Source organism: Pongo abelii, chromosome 9 (genome assembly GCF_028885655.2).
Source record: "Pongo abelii isolate AG06213 chromosome 9, NHGRI_mPonAbe1-v2.0_pri, whole genome shotgun sequence".
Lineage (NCBI taxonomy): Eukaryota > Metazoa > Chordata > Mammalia > Primates > Hominidae > Pongo > Pongo abelii.
In genome coordinates, this window is record NC_071994.2 from 17,721,660 (window position 1) to 17,742,604 (window position 20,945).

The 20,945-nt window shown below is 45.3% G+C and overlaps 1 protein-coding gene across 4 annotated transcripts in view; it reads right to left on the reverse strand.

Annotated features, from left to right (window-relative positions):
* ZDHHC5 (zinc finger DHHC-type palmitoyltransferase 5) overlaps nucleotides 1-20,945 on the reverse strand; it is a 33,350-nt gene that overhangs the window by 1,516 nt on the left and 10,889 nt on the right. For 3 of the 4 annotated variants that reach the window (XM_054523783.2, XM_054523784.2, NM_001132736.1), the window contains 9 exon segments: nucleotides 17,137-17,258; nucleotides 10,991-11,148; nucleotides 9,441-9,613; nucleotides 9,207-9,309; nucleotides 6,970-7,061; nucleotides 5,792-5,924; nucleotides 3,653-3,776; nucleotides 2,820-2,932; nucleotides 243-1,102 (listed from right to left, as the gene is read on the reverse strand). In XM_054523783.2, the coding sequence (XP_054379758.1) occupies nucleotides 243-1,102; nucleotides 2,820-2,932; nucleotides 3,653-3,776; nucleotides 5,792-5,924; nucleotides 6,970-7,061; nucleotides 9,207-9,309; nucleotides 9,441-9,613; nucleotides 10,991-11,148; nucleotides 17,137-17,258 (1,878 nt within the window). 4 annotated transcript variants of the gene reach the window in all.

Genomic DNA, 20,945 nt, shown 5'->3' on the forward strand with positions numbered 1-20,945 from the left:
TATCACATGTACTTACTCCCAAGCAAATACTTTTAGGAAGATAGCATTATGGGAAAAGTATTAATCTTCAGTCTCTTAACAGGAATTGCCCATGAAGGCAGGTAGAGTCAAAGTGAAAATAAAGAGCTACCAGGATACTCCTGGGTCCACCATTAGGATGTACAACAGAAGCCCTGATGGCTTTTGCAGAGCAGTATGCTAATTTGAAATTGGCTAAGGGTCAGGATAGTACTAATACTTACTTGGGCGTCAGTAATGGCTGCAAGGCCACTTCTTCTGTCTCAGAGACACCAGGTTGGGCTTTTTGGCTGCTGTAAGACATCGATCGGCCCAGGTATGGGGCTGTTGGGCCTGGTTCAGGGGACCCTACTCCCCGGCCCCTTAGCCCATCTGGCTTGCCAAAACGGGGGACAGCTGGGCGTCCCAGTGGAGTCTTGCCCAAAGGTGATCTCTTTGAATCATCTGAGGAGGAACTAGTACGAGGGGCATGGCCTGAGCCTGGTGTTGACTGAATGCCTGAGTCCCCCAAGCCTGGTTCTTCCTCACGGCCTGGGAGTGGGGGTGACTGGCGCAGCAACTTCTCTCGTTCCTGGAGAGAGGCCACAATGTGGCGCGACAGATTGTCATAACGGACTGGTGAGGGCTCTCGGTGTGTTGGGCCAGTTGGCACCAAACGTGGGTGCCTCTCGGCTTCCCGTTGCTGGGCCAGCCTGGCTGACAGGAAGGGAGAGGTATAGCCTAAAGGTGGGTCTGGCTCAGGCCCTGCCTGCACTGACTCAAAATCAGGGCTGTCTGAAGGTGTGAGCAAGCTGTCATAAGATAGGCTTCCATTGCGTGTCTGGTTGGCCAGGCTCTTATAGGAGGTGGAGGTGGTGCCCTCTGAACGAATGGATTGCAACTGGCCCAGCTCAAAGCCTGTGCCCTGGGCTGACTTGAGGCTGGAGGAGCGTGAGCCACTGGATAGTGGATCGAAGTGAAAACTTTTGCCAAATGTAGGAGAACGGAAGCTCTCTGGTTCCAAGCTGGGCTCTGAGCGGTAGCTGGGATGACGGCTGCTCTCTGCAATTGAGGTTGGCTCCTTCAAGCTGTCCCCACGACTCAACTGAGGAAGAAAGTAAAGCAGGCTCTTAGTGCTCCTTTTGTGACAGAAGCTAGACCCCAGAGCTCAAGGAGTTGGTCAAAAAGAGAATTATGTGCCAGTAATATGCTTAGAACTCTTACATGCATTATCTGGGTTAATCCCTCAAGAAAAACTGAATTCAGGCAAATATCATCTTTTTCAGATACAGAAAGCAAGGCATAGAAAGGTTGAGTATCTCGCCCGTGGGCAGAACTAGGTTATAAACGCGGATCAAGCACTAATCTATTATGCTATATTGCCCAGTCTGATGGACACAGTATCAAGGAGATTCAGTTCCATGAATGCCAACAATTAGTGAAATGTCCTTGTCCTTTGTTTTCTTCTCTTCCCTTCTGCCTTTTCCTTCTCCTAATCTTCTTTTTTTTCCCATAACAGTTGGCGTGTGTGTGTGTGTGTGTGTGTGTGTGTGTATATTTTGAGACAGAGTCTCACCCTGTCGCCCAGGCTGGAGTGTGATGGTGCAGTCTTGGCTCACTGCAACCTCAGCCTCCCAGGTTCAAATGATTCTCCTGCCTCAGCTTCCCGAGTAGCTGGGATTACAGGCGCCCTGCCACCACACCCAGCTAATTTTTGTATTTTTAGTAGAGACAGGGTTTCACCATGTTGGCCAGGTTGGTCTCAAACTCCTGACCTCGGGTGGTCCGCCTGCCTCGGCCTCCCAAAGTGCTGGGATTACAGGCTTGAGCCACTGTGCTTGGCCTTTTTTTCTAATTTTTATTTTTTTTGAGGTGGAGTCTCACCTCTGTCGCCAGACTGGAATACAGCAGTGGGATCTCGGCTCACTGCAGCCTCCGCCTCCCAGGTTCAAGCAATTCTCCTCCCAGGTTCAAGCGATTTTCCTTGCCTCAGCCTGCCAAGTAGCTGGGACTACAGGTGCATACCACTATGCCCAGCTAATTTTTTTTTTTTTTTGAGACGGAATCTCACTCTGTCACCCAGACTGGAGTGCAGTGGCGCAATCTCGGCTCACTGCCACCTCCACCTCCCAGATTCAAATGATTCTCCTGCCTCAGCCTCCCAAATAGCTGGGATTACAGGTGCCCCCCCACTACCACGCCCAGCTAATTTTTGTATTTATTTATTTTTTTTGAGATGAGGTCTCGCTCTGTTGCCCAGGCTGGAGTGCAGTGGCGTGATCTCGGCTAACTGCAAGCTCCGCCTCCTGGGTTCACGCCATTCTCCTGGCTCAGCCTCCTGAGTAGCTGGGACTACAGGCACCTGCCACCACGCCTGGCTAATTTTTTTGTATTTTTAGTAGAGACGGGGTTTCACCATGTTAGCCAGGATGGTCTCAATCTCCTGAACGCGTGATTCACCTGCCTCAGCCTCCCAAAGTGCTGGGATTACAGGCGTGAGCCACTGTGCCCGGCAATTTTTGTATTTTTAGTAGAGATGGGGTTTCACCATATTGGCCAGGCTGGTCTTGAACTCCTGAACTTGTGATCCACCGGTCTTGGCCTCCCAAAGTGCTGAGATTATAGGCGTGAGCCACCACGCCTGGCCTAATTTTTGTATTTTTAGTAGAGACGGGGTTTCACCATGTTGGCCAGGATGGTCTCAATCTCTTGACCTTGTGATCCGCCCACCTTGGCCTCCCAAAGTGCTGGGATTACAGGAATAAGCCACTGTGCCCAGCCAGTTGGCATGTTATTACCCCACCTCTTAGAGTACTCAGTACCTTGGCGCTGGAGGAATGCGGCATGGCAGCTGACGTACTGCTGCTACTGTAACCCGGCCGATACTTGTACATGGTAGGTGTCGGGGGGCTGTCCTTGGCCAATAAGCTGCTATCTGCAAGAAAAAAGGCCAAGGGGGCACTACTTTACAAGCGGTTTTTTGGTTTAAGAGACAGGGTCTCACTCTATTGTCCAAGCTAGAGTGCAGTGGCACAATTATAGCTCACTGGAGCCTTGAACTCCTGGGCTCCCACCTCAGCCTCCTGAGTAGCTGGGACTGCAGGCATATGCCACCATGCCCAGCTAATTTTTTAAAATTTTTTGTAGAGACAGAGTCTTGCTATGTTGCCAGGGTGGTCTTGAACTCCTGGGCTCAAGCAATCCTCCTGTGTTGGCCTCCCAAAGTGCTGGGATCACAGGTGTGAGCCACTGCGTCTAGTCTATGAGTTGTTCACTTTATCTGCCTAGGGTTCCTTAAGTACAGGGAGAGGACAAGGTAGGAATAGATATACCCTTCGCTGAAATCAAGACTTTTAAAGACTCACACCAGCCCAGAATTCAGGGTGGGTAAATGCACCAAAAAAGTCCTGTGATGTTGTCTGGTCTGCCTAGAGGCTGACCATTTTCCTGGCAAAAGTCCCATTCACTGCCAACAGCTAAATGGCATCTCTTCTCTTTCAGTTGCAAAGTGGCACAAGTACCAACTGTTGGGTGTTTAAAGTCACAATACGAGTAGTATCTCCCAGCCCTTGCCTGTCTTCTACAGCTCATAAGCAACCTTCTCAATCCTACCCCTAGTTCTAGTATCTTGCAAATCAAGGCAGCCCTTACTTACCCTCATTAGTAGCCAGGCCGAGGTGTGTTCGCAGCCCTGTGTAACGGCTCAGGTCTGGCTTAGGAGGAGGTGGAGGTTCAGCATCTGCAGACTGGCTCTCTGTTATCTCCAGGCTTCCCTTAGACTGGATTGATGAAGGGAGGGAAAATCAGATTTAGAAATTGAGCATTATGGCAACTCAAAGTATTAAATTGATATAAGAGAGAGGTATTTGGGAGTCAGTTCTCATGTATTTTTTTTTTGAGACAAGGTCTCACTCTGTTGCCCAGGCTGGAGTACAGTGGCACGCACGATCATGGCTCGCTGCAGCCTGCAACTCCTAGGCTCAAGTGCTCCTCCCACCTCAGCCTCCCAAGTAGCTGGGATTACAGGCACATGCCATCACACCCAGTTAATTTACTTTATTTTGTAGAGATGGGGGGTCTCGCCATGTTGCCCAAGCTGGTCTTGAATCCCTGGCCTCAAGCAATACCACCCTGCCTTGGCCACCCTAAGTGTTGGGATTATAGACATGAGCCACTGCCTGTCATATATTTCTAAACTATACTGGAAGACAAGGCACAAGAATCAGTTTGGGTATAGCATTAGATGAAGAAAAGTATTTTTTTTTTTTGAAATGGAGTCTTGCTCAGTCACCCAGGCTGGAGTGCAGTGGCGTGATCTCAGCTCATTGCAACCTCTGGCTCGCAGGTTCAAGCGATTCTCATGCCTCAGCCTCCCAAGCAGCTAGGATTACAGGCATGTGCCACCATGCCTGGCTAATTTTTTTTTTTTTTTTTTTTTTTTGAGATGGAATTTCACTCTTGTTGCCCAGGCTGGAGTGCAATGGCACGATCTTGGCTCACTGCAACCTCCGCCTCCCGGGTTCAAGCAATTCTCCTGCCTCAGCCTCCCAAGTAGCTAGGATTACAGGCATGTGCCACCATGCCCAGCTAATTTTGTATTTTTAATAGAGACAGGGTTTCTCCATGTTGGTCAGGCTGGTCTCGAGCTCCCAACCTCAGGTGATCCACCCACCTCAGCCTCCCAAAGTGTTGGGATTACAGGCATAGGCCACTACACCCAGCCAGAAAAATTTTCTATTTTTTATTTTAGTCTATTTTAGAGATGGAGTCTCGCTATGTTGTCCAGGCTGGTCTTGAGCTCCTGAACTCAAGCAATCTTCCCACCTCAGCCTCGCTAAGTGCTGGGATTATAGGCATGAGTTACTGTACCCGGCAGAAGAAAGGGTTTAAAAAAGGTTTTAATTCTGTCACTTATTTGCCCAATTTGAACCAACAACTACTTGTTTAGCTCCTACCATCTAGCTGTAAGCTGTTAAGTCCTATGAAGACATGGAAATGAATGAATTCATTTTCTACTGTTAATGAACTTAAAGTCTAATGTAGGGCCGGGTGCGGTGGCTCACACCTATAATCCTAGCACTTTGGGAGGCTGAGGGAGTTGGATCACTTCAGGTCAGGAGTTTGAGACCAGCCTAGCCAACACAGGAAAACCCTCCCTCTACTGAAAATACAAAAATTAGCCGGGTGTGGTGGCGCATGCCTGTAGTCCCAGCTACTCGGGTGGCTGAGGCACGAGAATCGCTTGAAACTGGGAGGCAGAGGTTGCAGTGAGCTGAGATCGTACCACTGGAGTCCAGCCTAGGTAACAGAGAAAGACTCCCTCTCAAAAAAAAAAAAAAAAAAATCTAATGTAGAAAACAAGATTTGTATTTATGTAATTTTAACACAAATTAGTAAGTGATAAACACTGTAAGACATATGGGCCAGGCACGGTGGCTCATGCTTGTAATCCTAGCACTTTGGGAGGCCGAGGTGGGCAGATCACCTGAGGTCAGAAGTTCGAGACCAGCCTGGCCAACATGGCAAAACCCCATCTCTACTAAAAATACAAAAATTAGCCAGGCAAGGTGGCGGGCACCTATAATCCCAGCTACTCAGGAGGCTGAGGCAGGAGAATTGCTTGAACCCGGGAGGCAGAGTTTGCAGTGAGCACCACTGCACTCCATCCTGGGCAACAGAGCAAGACTCTGTCTCCAAAAAAAAAAAGGAAACTAAAGCAAGCTTCCATCTCTTTGCCTCTTTGCCTTGGGTGAGACTTCCATGTTATCTAGTTTGACTTCCCTAAATTCCTCACCTTTGTTCTCCTCAGCTCTCCCTGGATGCCATTATCCATGATCTTCACAGTTATCTGCCCATCTGAAACTTCTGGTCGAAGGAAGGGAGGTCTGATTACAATTGTCTTCTCTTTCTTTGGTCTCCCCAAATACCTAAGTGTTGAGAGAGAGAGAGAGCGAGCTTTCATTCATTTATATTTTAAAGTATCTACTGTTTGTGTAAAGCATTTTTATTGGGTTGGTACAAAAGTAATTGCAGTTTTGACCATCTCTTACTTAGCAATAAACAGAATTGATTCTGTGAAGGACTGCAGCAGGACTAGGCCTTTGTGAGCAGATACCTAGCTCAAGGAAAGCACTTTAGAGTGTATCTTATTCACCCTCAATTCTCAAAGATTTACCTTAATACCTGAAGAGTATCAATGTAATTCAGTGTCCACTAAAGCAGGGGTCCCCAACCCCTGGGCCGCAGACCAGTACCGGTTCGTGGCCTGTTAGGAACTGGGCCACACAGCAGGAGATAAGCAGTGGGCCAGCGAGCATTACCACCTGAGCTCCATCTCCTGTCAGATCAGCGGAGGCATTAGATTTTCTTAGGAGTACAAACCCTAGAACACTGTTGTAAACTACACACGCAAGCGATCTAGGTTGTATGTGTGATCTGAGCTCACTGCAACCTCTGCCTCCTGGGTTCAGGCAATTATCCTGCCTCAGCTTCCCAAGTAGCTGGGATTACACACCTTGCCCAGCTAATTTTTGTATTTTGAGTAGAGAAGGGGTTTCACCATATTGGCCAGGCTGGACTCGAACTTCTGACCTCAAGTGATTCAGCCTCCCAAAGTGCTGGGTGTGAGCATTAGATTCACAAGAATCTAATGCCTCATGATCTGAGGTGGAACAGTTTCATCCTGAAACCACCCCACCCCAGCCCCCATCTGTGGAAAAAGTGTCTCCCATAAAACCGGTCCCTGCTGCCAAAAAGGTTAGGGACCACTGCACTAAAGGATGGGCATGTAGGTACTTAGCATTCTCAGATAGAGTACTTACCATTCTAAGATAGAGTGGGTACTTACCATTCTAAGAGAGAGAACCCTTCCTAAAGGCTGACTCCCACCAGACCCCTCCTTTACCAGAACAAGCCCAAAGAAGATAAAAGTTCTGACCAATGGTAAACAGTAGACCAAAGGGATAGGTGTACCTGGGTGCTGGAGAACTGCAGAGAACACGGCTGACATTGTTACAGCAGCCATTTGTGAAGGGATTCACACCTCCCCGGAATTTACCCGTAACCTAGAGGGAGGAAAAAAATACCAGGTTAAAAGGTGAGATCTTGACTTCCAAAGGCCAAAATACAAATCTATTACAAGTTATTGTGCACTCACTATCTGAGGGATATGCAAATGAGTAAAACACAAGAAATTTATATATGTTATGGTTAAGAGCAGGGAATCTACAGTCAGGGTCCTTAGTTCAAATCCTAGGTCTACCTCATGGTTGCTGACCCAAAACCTCAGTTTCCTCAGGTAAAATGGGATAGCTTTCTAAATACTGAAAACTAAGATAAAGAATAAGCAATTAAGGGCTGGGCATGGCAGCTCACACCTGTAATCCTAGCACTTTGGGAGGCTGAGGCAGGTAGATCACCTGAGGTCAGGAATTCGAGACCAACCTGGCCAACATGGCAAAACCCCATCTCTACTATAAAAACTAGCCAGGCGTGGTGTCAGGCACCTGCAATCCCAGCTACTTGGGTAGCTGAGGCAGGAGAATTGCTTGAAGCCAGGAGGCAAAGGTTGCAGTGAGCCGAGATCGTGCCACTGCGCCCCAGCCACTGGGCTCCAGCCTGGGTGACAAAGCGATACTCTGTCTCAAAAAAGAAAAAAAAAAGTAATTAAGGTTAGCTACTATTATATGCACAAAAATCATTGCTTTCCTGTAAGCAGCACTATAAGCTTCTTGAGGGCTAGCCCAAGTCTTTCATTGTTTCTATAAACTCAGAGCCTAAATTCTCCAGTATCCAGTGGGCATATAGTAAATGTCTGTTAACTAAGAAATGGCCTCTATTCTTTTTTTTTTTTTTCAGGAAGATCTTAAATATTTATATGCATATGAACATATATATACATATACATATATGTCTTGCTACACTTTAAAAATCTATTAATATAATTTTTGACAAACTAAAGAAAGAATACTATTATTTGGATACCAAGTTCTATGGTGAGTATTGTTTAAAAAACTATCATCTTATTCTTCATGCTATATTGTCTAGTTTCAGTTTGGTTTGGATCTCTCAATTGATATTTCAGGTGATGATACCAAACCATCCAAGACCTTCTTTGGAGATAGACATTATTTTGTTATAAAATATATTTTAGGCCGGGCGGGGTAGCTCACGCCTGTAATCCCTGCACTTTAGGAGGCCGAGGTGGGTGGATCACGAGGTCAGGAGATCAACACCATCCTGGCTAACATGGTGAAACCCCATCTCTACTAAAATTACAATAAATAAATAAATAAAAATAAAATAAATAAATAAAAGATATTTTAGCACTTTGGGAGGCTGAGGTGGATGGATCACCTGAGGTCGGGAGTTCGAGACCAGCCTGGCCAACATGGTGAAACCCTGTCTCTACTAAAAATACAAAAATTAGTTGGGCATGGTGATGCACATCTGTAATCTCAGCTACTTGGGAGCCTGAGGCAGGAGAATCGCTTGAACCCAGGAGGCAGAGGTTGCAGTGAGCCAAGATCACGCCACTGGATGCCAGCCTGGGTGACAGATCAAGACTCTGTCTCAAAAAAAAAGATATTTTAGGGCAAAATTCAGCCTTTATCTCTATTGTCTTAGCATCTCTTTGAGAGTATCTTTATTATTATTATACTTTCAGCTCTAGGGTACATATGCACAACATGCAGGTTTGTTACATATGTATACGTGTGCCATGTTGGTGTGCTGCACCCATTAACTCGTCACTTACATTAGGTATATCTCCTAATGCTATCCCTCCCCCTCCCCCTGCCCCACAACAGGCCCCAGGGTGTTATGTTCCCCACCCCGTGACCAAGTGTTCTCATTGTTCAATTCCCACCTATGAGTGAGAACACGCGGTGTTTGGTTTTCTGTCCTTGTGACAGTTTGCTCAGAATGATGGTTTCCAGATTCATCCATATCCCTACAAAGGACAAGAACTCATCCTTTTTTACGGCTGCATAGTATTCCATGGTGTATATGTGAGAAATGGCCTCTATTCTTACATGGCCTCTACACTTACATGAGGAACTAGGACTACCTCACTCTCTACCATTAATCTCTACATAATCATGAAAAGTATTCATTAAGCATCTCTTTGTGGAAGCACTACACTGCACACCAATCAGAAGGCTAGAGACATGACCTGCTCTTCAGGGGTCTCTCGTCACTTCTCTCCATACCTGTTCATTGGTTGTGCGTCCCCTGGCCACCAGCACCACGTGAAATCCCGTGAGACCAGCTACAGGGATGAAGAATAAGCCAGCCACACACATTACTGCCATTCTGATGCCAAACAATCAAGGAGAACAGAGCAACATGACCTCACTTTCCCTGGCCCCTACTGCAGCCATTTTCCCTTTAGCCCTCATTCCTCCCCCTTCCAATCCCACAATCTAAAAGGCCTTGAAGGATACGTGACAGCCGTGCGGACCCCTGAGAGTTCCTCTATGTGGTAGAGGACATAAAGGAGGCCAAAGCCAAACACACCCATAATGTGGGCTGTCAGGGAAAGGAGGAAAAGGAAGAAATAACGGTAGTTCCGGCGACCAATACAGTTGTTCACCCAGGGGCAGTGATGATCAAATTCCTAGGGACAAAGAGAGACAGATGAGAGGCATCCCTGGACCACAGCATTAAATTACTTCTGTCAAGAAGAGAAACAAATGGCAGCTAAGTTTTGGTTTTAGTAATTTATGATCATGGTCACCGATTAGTTCAAAATTAAATCCAGTTTATTTTGCTCTATAAATCTGCAAGGGAGACCTTCCAGAGGTTAGTCAAAGGCCAAGGCCAAACCAGGCGTAGTGGTGCACACTTGTAGTCCCAGCTACCTGGGAGGCTGGGGCTTGAGCCCAGGAGTTCAAGGCTGTAATGAACTATGATGACTGCCTGTGAATAGCCACTGTACTGGGCAACATAGCAAGACCCCATCTCTAAAAAAAAAAAAAAAAAAAAAATTGGCCAGGCGCGGTGGCTCACGCCTGTAATCTCAGCACTCTGAGAGGCCAAGGCAGGTAGATCACGAGGTCAGGAGTTCGAGACCAGCCTGACCAACATGGTGAAACCCCATCTCTACTGAAAACACAAAAATTAGCCAGGCGTGGTAGCACACGCCTATAATCCCAGCTACTCAGAAGGCTGAGGCAGGAGAATCGGTTGAACCCGGGAGGCGGAGGATGCAGTGAGCCAAGATTGCGCCATTGCACTCCAGCCTGGGCGACAGAGCGAGACTCCATCTCGACAAATAAATAAATCAATACATAAAAAGACCAAGGCCGGCTCTCAACATTTATCCTACGTGACCAAGGAACTCTAAAAGTGACGAATGTCAGAGGTTTTGCAGAAACATCAAGATTCATGAGAAAAGAGGATTGTATGGAGGATTTGGCAGGTAACTGCTTATAGCTAAGTGAAAATGGAATGGAAAAAGGACAAGGGATGCAGAAGGACAGGCAGGAAAAGAACTACAACAAATTGAAACACAACAGCATGATTTTCTGGAAGAGAAAATGCAAAGCCAGGATAAATAACCAAAAATGAGCCAATAGATAGAAGGCTAGAACTATAAATCTTGGTGTCAAGAAAGCCTACACCCTGCTGGTGCAATGGCTCATGCCTGTAATCCCAGCACTCAGCACTCTGGGAGGCCAGGGCATGAGGATCACTTGAAGCCAGGAATTTGAGACAGTCCAAGCAACACAGTGAGACCTCATCACCACAAAAAGTAAAAATAAATAAAAAAGAAAGCCTATGCCCATATTGAGTTAAAGCTTCCCTCCTGCAATAATATTTATGCTCTGCCTCTCATGCTATGTCATTATTAACACCACTTGACAGAGCTGGACCATGTGGCCAACGTAGTTAGACAGGACTATACCACATCCAAAGCTAAGAATCTATTATATGGTTAGGATGAAGACAATGAAGGTTAAGCATGAAGTCTTACCCCACCCAGGGTGCTTACCTCCACACAGTTGTCACAGACACTGCAGTGGGAACATCGAGGGGGACGGTAGAAGCGGCAGGTGGCACACCATTTCATGCGCACCTGGATGCCCTTGATCTCCACTGTTTTGTAAAGGGGAGCTCGGAAATCATCTTCCTTGTCCTCATCCTCCTCAGCTGTAGAGAGGAAAAGTCAATTAAAAACAACTATGCCAGAACTGTAGTAAGTGCTAGGGATCCAATGATGTTTAAAATATAGCTTCTGCCTTTGAGGAATTCACAGTCTAATGAGTGAGACTAGGAACTAGGAACTATAAGACTGTGAGGTCAGGTCTTTATACAACACTATGGGAACACGGATGAGGAAGCAATTTATTCTGCATTGGGAAGTGAGGTTCGAGATAAAATGACTCAAGAGGTAGCTCTTGTATGCATCTGCTGGTGTTATTTGGTTTAAGTATATGAATATATTTTAAAGAAACAGTTTACATATCAAAGCACATACATAATGATTTTGCATAAGAGTTCAGTATCTACATTTATATGAGTGAACTATAGCAATCCAAGAGAGGAACTAACATCAACCTTTTTTTCCAGGCACGAATCCTTTGCCCAGCCACCCATGGTGGCTCATGCCTGTAATCCCAACACTTTGGGAGGCCGAGAAGGGCGGATTGCCTGAGCTCAGGAGTTCAAAACCAGCACAGCCAACATGGTGAAACCTCGTCTCTACTAAAAATACAAAAATTAGCCTGGTGTGGTGGCGTGCACCTGTAGTCCCAGCTACTCAGGAGGCTGAGGCAAGATAATCGCTTGAACCTGGGAAGCGGAGGTTGCAGTGAGCTGAGATCACGCCACTGCACTCAAGCCTGGGCAACAACAGCAAGACTTCATCTTCATCTTACAAAAAAAAAAAAAAAAAAAAATCCCTTCCCAAAATGTCTTCCCCTACTCTATGAATTTTCTCTACATATACATATTTCAGTATTATTTGTTGCACAGGCATAAATGCCCTTTCTCTCAATTTTCAGCTATCAGAAACCCACCATCCCATTTCAAAACTTAAAAGACATTATTTGCCTTCTCATATACAGTTAGCAATTTTTTTTTTTTCTTGAGACAGAGTCTTGCTCTGTTGCCCAAGCTGGAGTGCAAGGGCCTGATCTTGGCTCACTGCAACCTCCGCCTCCCGGGTTCAAGTGATACTTCTGTCTCAGCCTCCCAAGTAGCTGGGATTACAGGCGCATGCCACTTCGGTGGCTAATTTTTTGTATTTTTAGTAGAGATGGGGTTTTACCGTGTTCCCCAGGCTGGTCTCAAACTCCTAAGCTCAGGCAATCCACCCGCCTCAGCTTCCCAAAGTGCTAGGATTACAGGCATGGGCCACCGCACCCAGAGCAATTTTTATTATTAACCTAGGAAAAAAAAAAATGTGGGAAGGAAAAATTAAATAAATGATAGTGTGGAATTAAAAATAAGTTTTCAAATTTTACTGATTTCTTTACCTAGCATTTTTTCATATTTACATCACAAGAAATGCTAGGTAAAGAACTGTACGGCCGGATACAGTGGCTCATGCCTGTAATCTCAGCACTTTGGGAGGCCAAGGAGGGCAGATCACTTGAGGCCAGGAGTTCAAGACCAGCCTGGCCAAAATGGCGAAACCTCATCTCTACAAAAAATACAAAAATTAACCAGGGGTGGCGGCACACGCCTGTAATCCCAGCTACTTGGGAGGCTGAGGCAGGAGAATGGCTTGAATCTGGGAGGCAAAGATTGCAGTAAGCCAAGATTATGCCACTGCACTCCAGCCTGGGTGACAGAGTAAGACACTGTCTGAAAAAAAAAAAAAAAAAAAAAAAAAAAACCACACACACAAATATATACTGCAGATACATGGTATACATAAATATACATATATATTTTTTAAGTCTTCAAAATACTGCAAGGATATATACCACAATATAACAGTAGTTAGCTCTGGTCTGTGAAATTATAGGTAATGTTTTGCCTTTTTTATACTTCGTACATAATGAATGTGCACTGCTTATTAAAATCTTTAAATAAAAGATTTTTTCTTTTGGTCAGGCACAGTGGCTCATGCCTGTAATCCCAGCACTTTGGGAGGCCGAGGCAGGTGGATCATTTGAGGTCAGGAGTTCCACAGTAGCTTGGCCAATATGGTGAGACCCCATCTCTACTAAAAATACAAAAATTAGCCAGGCATGTGGCACGCTCCTGTAATTCCAGCGACTCGGGAGGCTGAGATAGAATAATTGCTTGAACCCGAAAGGCAGAGGTTGCAGTGAGCCGAGATGGCGCCACTGCACTCCAGCCTGGGCAACAGAGAATGAGACTCTGTCTCAAAAAAAAGATTTTTTTCTTTTAAAGGGAAAAAATTCAAATGCTATTTTTCTTTTAAGAGAGTCTTGCTTTATTACCCAGGCTGGACTGCTGTGCTGTGACCACAGCTCACTGCAGCCCTGAACTCCTAGGCTCAATTGATCCTCCAACCTCAGCCTCCCAAGTAGCTGGAACTGCAGGTGGGCGCCAGCATGCCCAGTTGAAATGCTCCTTATTTTGAAATGTCTAATCCTTCTACATCATCATCTACCAGAAGTGATCTCTTTGATTACTCTTACACAATGTATTTGGTTTTTGTTTGTTTGTTCTGAGACGTAGTCTCGCACTGTCGCTGGAGTGCAGTGGCGCAATCTCAGCTCACAGTAACCTCCGCCTCCCAGGTTCAAGCGATTCTCCTGCCTCAGCCTCCCAAGTAGCTGGGATTACAGGCATGTGCCACCACGCCCGGCTAATTTTGTATTTTTAGTAGAGACAGGGTTTCTCCATGTTGGTCAGGCTTGTCTCGAACTCCCGACCTCAGGTGATCCACTCACTTGGGCCTCCCAAAGAGCTGGGACTACAGGCGTGAGTCACCGCACCCGGCCCACAGTGTATTTGTTTATAGAGGTGTCTTCCTATCTTCCTTTCTAATCTGAGCTATTTGAAAGGAATTACCTTTTTATTTTTTATTTACTTTTCTTCAGATGGGAGTTTTGCTCTTGTCGCCCAGGCTGGAGTGCAATGGGGCAATCTCGGCTCATCGCAACCTCCACCTCCCAGGTTCAAGCAAATTCTCCTGTCTCAGCCTTCCAAGGAGCTGGGGTTATAGGCATGTGCACCACCATGCCTGGCTAATTTTTATATTTTTAGTAGAGATGGGGTTTCGCCATGTTGGCCAGGCTGGTCTCGAACTCCTGACCTCAAGTGATCCGCCCTGGCCTCCCAAAGTGCTGGGATTACAGGCGTAAGCCAACAAGCCTGGCCAGCAATGACCTTCTTAAAAACATCACCCCAAATGACCATCATAGTGCCTTCCATATTACATCAATAAATATTTGATGAATGAACATTAAAGGCTCATTAAAATAGCCTTCCTTGGCTTTAGGGACACAAAGTTCTTTTCCCTCACCCAATCTTTGAAGGGAAGTCACAAATGAAGCACAATGATGTAGGCTTTGGGAGCACAATGAAGTTCTTTTTTTCTTTCTTTTTGAGACAGAGTCTTGCTGTTGCCCAGGCTGGAGTGCAATGGCACAATCTCGGCTCACTGCAACCTCTGCCTCCCCGGCTCAAGTGATTCTCCTGCCTCAGCCTCCCAAGTAGCTGGGATCACAGGCACCCACCACCATGTCGGGCTAATTTTTGTATTTTTCAGTAAAGACAGGGTTTTACCATGTTGGCCAGGCTGGTCTTGAACTCCTGACCTCAGGTGATCTGCCCACCTTGGCCTCCCAAAGTGCTGGGATTAAGATGTGAGCCACCACACCAAGCCTACAGTGAATTTCAGAAAAACTTCATCTCACCAGAGTTGCTAGCCCGAAACTACTTGTCTCAATCTTGCAAAATAACCTCACATTTGAGAGGAAAACTACATGCATCAGTGACAATCTTTGTCAACTTATTTTCTTTCTACCTTTTAGTCCACTGTTGATGGTTCTCTCCCCTCCTATTCCAGAAAGAGCCTACTTCTTCTGCAAGCATAACCTTCAGATATGTACTGGAAAGCATCTCCTTCCTCTAAAAGTCCAATTTCAATTATCACCTTTCTTCAACTTCAGCTTCCCTCTCCTCTGGTTCCATCTCCTCACGCTATAAACAAGCTAAAATCTGTATCCTAGAAAACTCTCTCCTTCTCCCGTAAGATATCAAGCAATTCTCCTGCCTCAGCCTCCTGAGTAGCTGGGATTACAGGCATGCGCCACCACGCCCGGCTAATTTTTTGTATTTTTAGTAGAGATGGGTTTTCTCCATGTTGGTCAGGCTGGTCTCAAACTCCCGACCTCGGGTGATCTGCCCACCTCAGCCTCCCAAAGTGCTGGGATTACAGGCATGAACCACTGTGCCCAGCCAGCTTGCTTCTTAAAAGAGTAATTTTGGGCCAGGCGCGGTGGCTCACGCCTATAATCCCAGCACATTGGGAAGCTGAGGCAGGCGAATCACAAGGTCAGGAGTTCGATACCAGCCTGGCCAATACGGAAACCCCATCTCTACCAAGAATAGGTATAGAAAAATTAGCTGGGTGTGGCGGCCTGCGCCTGTAGTCCCAGCAATTCTGGAGGCTGAGGTGGGAGATCACCTGAGCCCAGGGGGGTCAAGGCTGTAGTGAGCCATGATTGCGCCACTGCACTCCAGCCTGGGCAACAGAGTGAGACCCTGTCTCAAAAAAAAAAAAAAAATTATTTCTTAGTTACCAAAAAAATGGGAAATTTGAGTTTCCATACTATTGGAGCTCTCTAATTTCTAATACTGCCAACCATCGGCTACTTGATGAATTTTCCTTAGTTCCCACTTTGTTCTATTTCTCCTCCTACTAACTCTTCTTACTCAATCCTTCTTCAATGGCTCTTCCTCCTCTGATCGTTACAAAAATGTCAGTGCTGATCAGGTCTAACCTCAGTTCTTTCATAATCTCACAGTATTTTCTCTGGACAGTCTTACTCCTGTTGTTTCAAATACCACATGGATGAAGATTATTAAATCAAGGTCTTCAACACTGACTATTCAATTGCCCACTGGGTAACTCTACCTGGCTGATTCAAGTATATCAAATTCAACATGTCTAAGAGTATTTATTCTCTGTCTTCCCTCCAAACCCGTTTGACATTCTTGTATCTCATATTCAGGTTTAGAAAAATCAGTATCCAACTTATCTCCCAGTTATGAACTTTGAAACTACTCTAGCTAATTCCTCCACTCTCTCTCTTGCCCAATAAAATCATGAAAAGTCATGAAAAATTGTTGAGTCTACTACTAAAAAATCTGTAAATCCAGCCTTGAATTCAAGTTCTCATCTGGTTTATTTCCACAGCCTCCCAAAAGGTAGCTGTACTTCTTACAAGAATTATTTTTCTAAAAGGAATTCTGATCTTAAGTCCTCCAATTAAAGACCTCTTCCTATCCAAAGGAAAATGTATGATCTATTTAACTTAGTATATAAAGTCCTTGACAATTTGGCTCTGGGTTTACCTCCCATCCCTCTGGTCACACCATGCATAACATCCTCTAGCCCCACTAAGTCTGCCATTTCATGGCTACGAGCTTCTGCATGTGCTGTTTCCTCTGCCTAAAAATGCCCTTCCCTCCTATATTCTACTTGGTAAAGTCTTTCCCACCTATTTTCAGCAGCATTTCCCCAATTTATTTGGGCAAAATATGTTCTCATATTTCTTTGTTCTCAATTTTTTGTATTCTCACAGAACCTTGCTCTTGCCTCCATTATAGTCTGCATCACACTGTTATAACTGTCTTAATTCACTATGGGTATTACTGTACGTAAAAATAGCATCCAACCCGTATGCTTTAAATAAATTTCTGCTGAACAAATAACTAAAACTCAAAGATTTGACCCAAAGTGAATCATAGGACTAGAAGTTATGACATATATTCCTGAAGACCCTGACCTGATTTTCATCATCAGAAAATGATAAAAGTATCCCAAAATCCCCGGACTTTAAGGCCCAAGATCAACTGCATATGCCCAAATCATTATTTTTCATATCCAAAAATCCCAGGACTCTTAAGGCCCAAGATCAACCGCGTATGGCCAAATCATTATTTTTCAAAGGCAGTATGAGGTGCTTCTAAGAGAGAAGCAGATCTTACCTCGAGGGAAAATCCCTGGGTCCATGAAGGTGGCCATGCTGAAGTTGGCCAACACAAAGAGAAACATAATTGCATTGTAGATGGGCACTGCAGGTGACACATACAGGCTTAGTCCTGGACACCTGCACAGACAATAAAGAAAATGAGGGGTTGCCTCTAATATTTTGGACACGAACCATACATACAAAAATCTGTAAAGACTTAGCCCCCTACCTATAGATAAATCTTGTGTGGTTTACCTTTGCCATCCCAAATTATCTTTATCTTTCCCACCAAGTGAGTCTAGTTTCCTATGGAAACTGCTCACTTTAGATAAAAGTACAAGACTCAGAATCTCTCCCATCTTAACCCCTTGCACTAAGGTCTTTGTGCTTCAGATTCATTCTTACCCTGTGGATCTTGCCACATGTTTTCAGATCTGTCCTTATCTCCTTTCTAACCAGACATGAGAACCAGGTACTGACTATGTAACTGATACCAGCTACACTCCCTTCTCTGGAGCAGCCTGAGGTTTCTGGATCCCAGCCATGTCCCACTGACCTGCACACTGGCCCAAAGCATGGGATACCACCTACCTTTCTAGCCCCCCCTCCCCCTTGCCAGGGGACTGAACCACTCAAGTGCCTAAAGTTTCTTCATTGCATTGGATATGCCCGAGAGTTTACTCAACTAGAGGCCAGTTCTTAAGGTTGGGAAATTCTTTTAAAACACACAGATGAGAATGGATATCAAGACACAGAAGTAAACCCTTTGATGTCTAAAAATGAAGCAGGAATGGGGGAGGATAGAGACTATCAGACCAAAGAAGTCCTCAATTTTGTAGGAAAAAGAAACTACCCAAACATACACAGTATTCCACAGCAGTCAACTCAAGAGACATGCTTTAAGGTAACTTTTCTTGACCAAAAAAACAATTCTCTAGTCCAGAACTAAACTCAGTTTCTTTAAGGATTTGAATCTACGTAGGAATGCTTCAAGAGCTCTTCCTTTCTCTGCTGAGCTGGAAGTTTTGGGAGCTGGAAGTTTTGGAAGAACCTGATGTGCTGCTTGTTTTGTCAGTAGTATCAAACACTCTTGTCTCAGCTCAGGGAGAACTTCCCACTACCAAGACAGTGAATAAATACTCTAATCTACTTTGTGGCTGAGAACTTAATCTCCAGAATGAGGACAGCATCTGTCCTTGTCCCCTTTATCTGGACCAGTCAAAGGAAAGGAAGAACTCACTGAAGGAAAGGAAGAAGAGGACAGAACAAGACAGCATATGATTCCAGAGAATTAAACCACAGCAGTCCAGCATTCTGTGAAGAAAAGATATCTGCACCCACCAAAACAAAAAGCACAGCCCTGAGACTGACTCAGAGAAGTTTGGAGGAATTCAGTTCCTTCACAAGATGCAAGCAAATCAAGATAAGAGACAAAACTGTCACAAAGCATCTCACAAATCTTTACTACCACCATCTATTTATTCAAATTCCATTCAGCCATTCATTTTGAAAAGTTTTTAGTATTTATTATATGCCAGGCTTTTTAGATAGTAAATATCAATTAGCTGTTTGGTTCTCTTGATACGTCAGTACACAATTAGAAGACAAAATAATGAAGCTGGAGCGAGGGCGTCAATTTTAGGGACTAAACAGACCTTCAGTCATAGTTCTATACTATCCTCAAAGAAAGCCCCCCATGGAAGCTTCTTCCTCTATGAGTTCTTTGGTTCAGAAAAGATGTCTCCATGCATTGGCAGGGTTTGGAGTGGAATATAAGCAAAAAGAAGAGTTCCTGCACCACCTCACCCCAAAGCCTGACCTCCTAGGTTCCTTAAGAAGGAGGGAGAGAAACTGAAAACCAGTCATCCAGGTCAGAGCCCCTCCCTAGCACTAAGTTGTCACTTCAATTTCTGCCTGGGGAAGAAGAGAAAGGGTGACTCACTTGACTCCTACAGCCTGGGAAGATAATTAGAAGGGAAAAAGAAATTAAATCCTTAGAACACTGAGGTGCCCATGATTTAAAAGTCTCATTCCTACAACTGGCCACTGTGGCCTCTTGAGCTTATGAAAGAAATATTCACCTCAGTTTCCATCTCTGAGAGAAAGTAATGAGAATAAGAACAAGATATGAAACCTCTTGCAGGCCCATGTCAATCTTTCTGACTCGACTCTTTCTTCAGTTTTGTTTTTTGAGACAGGGTCTCGCTCTCTTGCCCAGGCTGGAGTGTAGTGGCAAGATCACAGCTCGCTGCAGCCTCAAACTCCTGAGCTCAAGTGATCCTCCCACCCCAGCCTCCTGGGTAGCTGGGACTACAGATGCACACCACCACGCCCAGCTAATTTTTTGTAGAGACAGGGTTTCACCATGTTGCCCAGGCTGCACTCAACTTCTGAGCTCAAAGCGATTTGCCCACCTCAGCCTCCCAAAGTGCTGGGATTACAGACATGAGCCACCATGCCCAGCCAGTTTCATTTTTAAGCAAAGCAACTCAATTTCTTGGGGATCCTGCCAACCTACCCCTGGATGATGAACTTTACCCTACAACCTTCTGGATATCAACTTGGTCCAGATAAAGTGTGTAATCCTGGAATGGAATTCCAGTATCTGTTGCCAAAATAAAGTCTGCCCCCACAGTGCCAGAATCTAGAAATGATGCAAATAACAACTTCATGGACAATATTTGCTCCTAGATTCACAGAACCATTGCTTCCAATCAGCACTATAAGGGAACACCCCACCAAGGAGAGGCATGTGTGAGCAGAGCCTGTTCTTGCCATATCCCAAATTCTGCTTGATTTAAGGAGAGGCTTTCTGTTGCTATGGTACTTTGCCAGATTCCTAGGTGACCACTCCAAGTGGCCTGTCTGAATCTGTTGCCTTTGATGAAAGATGAGGCCAGAGCTCAGAACAGGAGTTGTTGGGGCTCGTCCTTAGACTATGGCAATAATCATAAAGCTCTAAAAGCCTAGGGAGTGGCCACAGCCCAGAAGGCTGGCTGACTCATTGACAGGACTACCAGACCTATACCATCTCAGGTAGAACGGGTTCTTCTGCCCATCCATTCAGCACTCTTGTTTTCAAGGCCAAATAAAATTGCGAGAGTGGGGCCAGGTATGGTGGCTCACGCCTGTAACCCTAGCACTTTGGGATACCAAGGTAAGTGGATCACCTGAGGTCAGGAGTTCGAGTCCAGCCTGGCCAACACGGTGAAACCCCGTCTCTACTAAAAATACAAAAATTATCCGGGCGTGGTGGTGGGCACCAGTAATCCCAGCTACTCGGGAGGCTGAGGCAAGAGAATCACTTGAACCCGGGGGGCAGAGGTTGCAGTGAGCCAAGATCGCGCCACTTCACACCAGCCTGGGCGTAAGAGCCAAACTCCGTCTCAAAATACACATATAAAATAAAATAAAAAATAAAAATAAATAAAATTGGGAGAATGGATTCCAATATCCACACTCCTGAAACCCTGTTTCAGAGCACTCCCTAATGCATCCTATTACAAAAAAATGGTTAAGTTCTTAGAAAGAAACACAAAGTAGGAGTCAAGAATCATTGGATTTTAATCCTGCCTCAATTAATACTTCTGTATGCAAGGCCTTAGGTAATCCACATGAAACTGTCCAACCTTGTTACTTCAGCTACATAGTACAAATATGAGAATGAAGGAGAAAGATCTTCATTCAAAAGATATTAGAATTCATTTTTTTTGAGACAGGGTCTCGCTCTGTCACCCACGCTTGGCTCACTAAAATTGCCTCCCAGACTCAAGCAACCCTTCAGCCTTACCCTCCCAAGTAGCTGGGACTACAGGTGCATGCCAC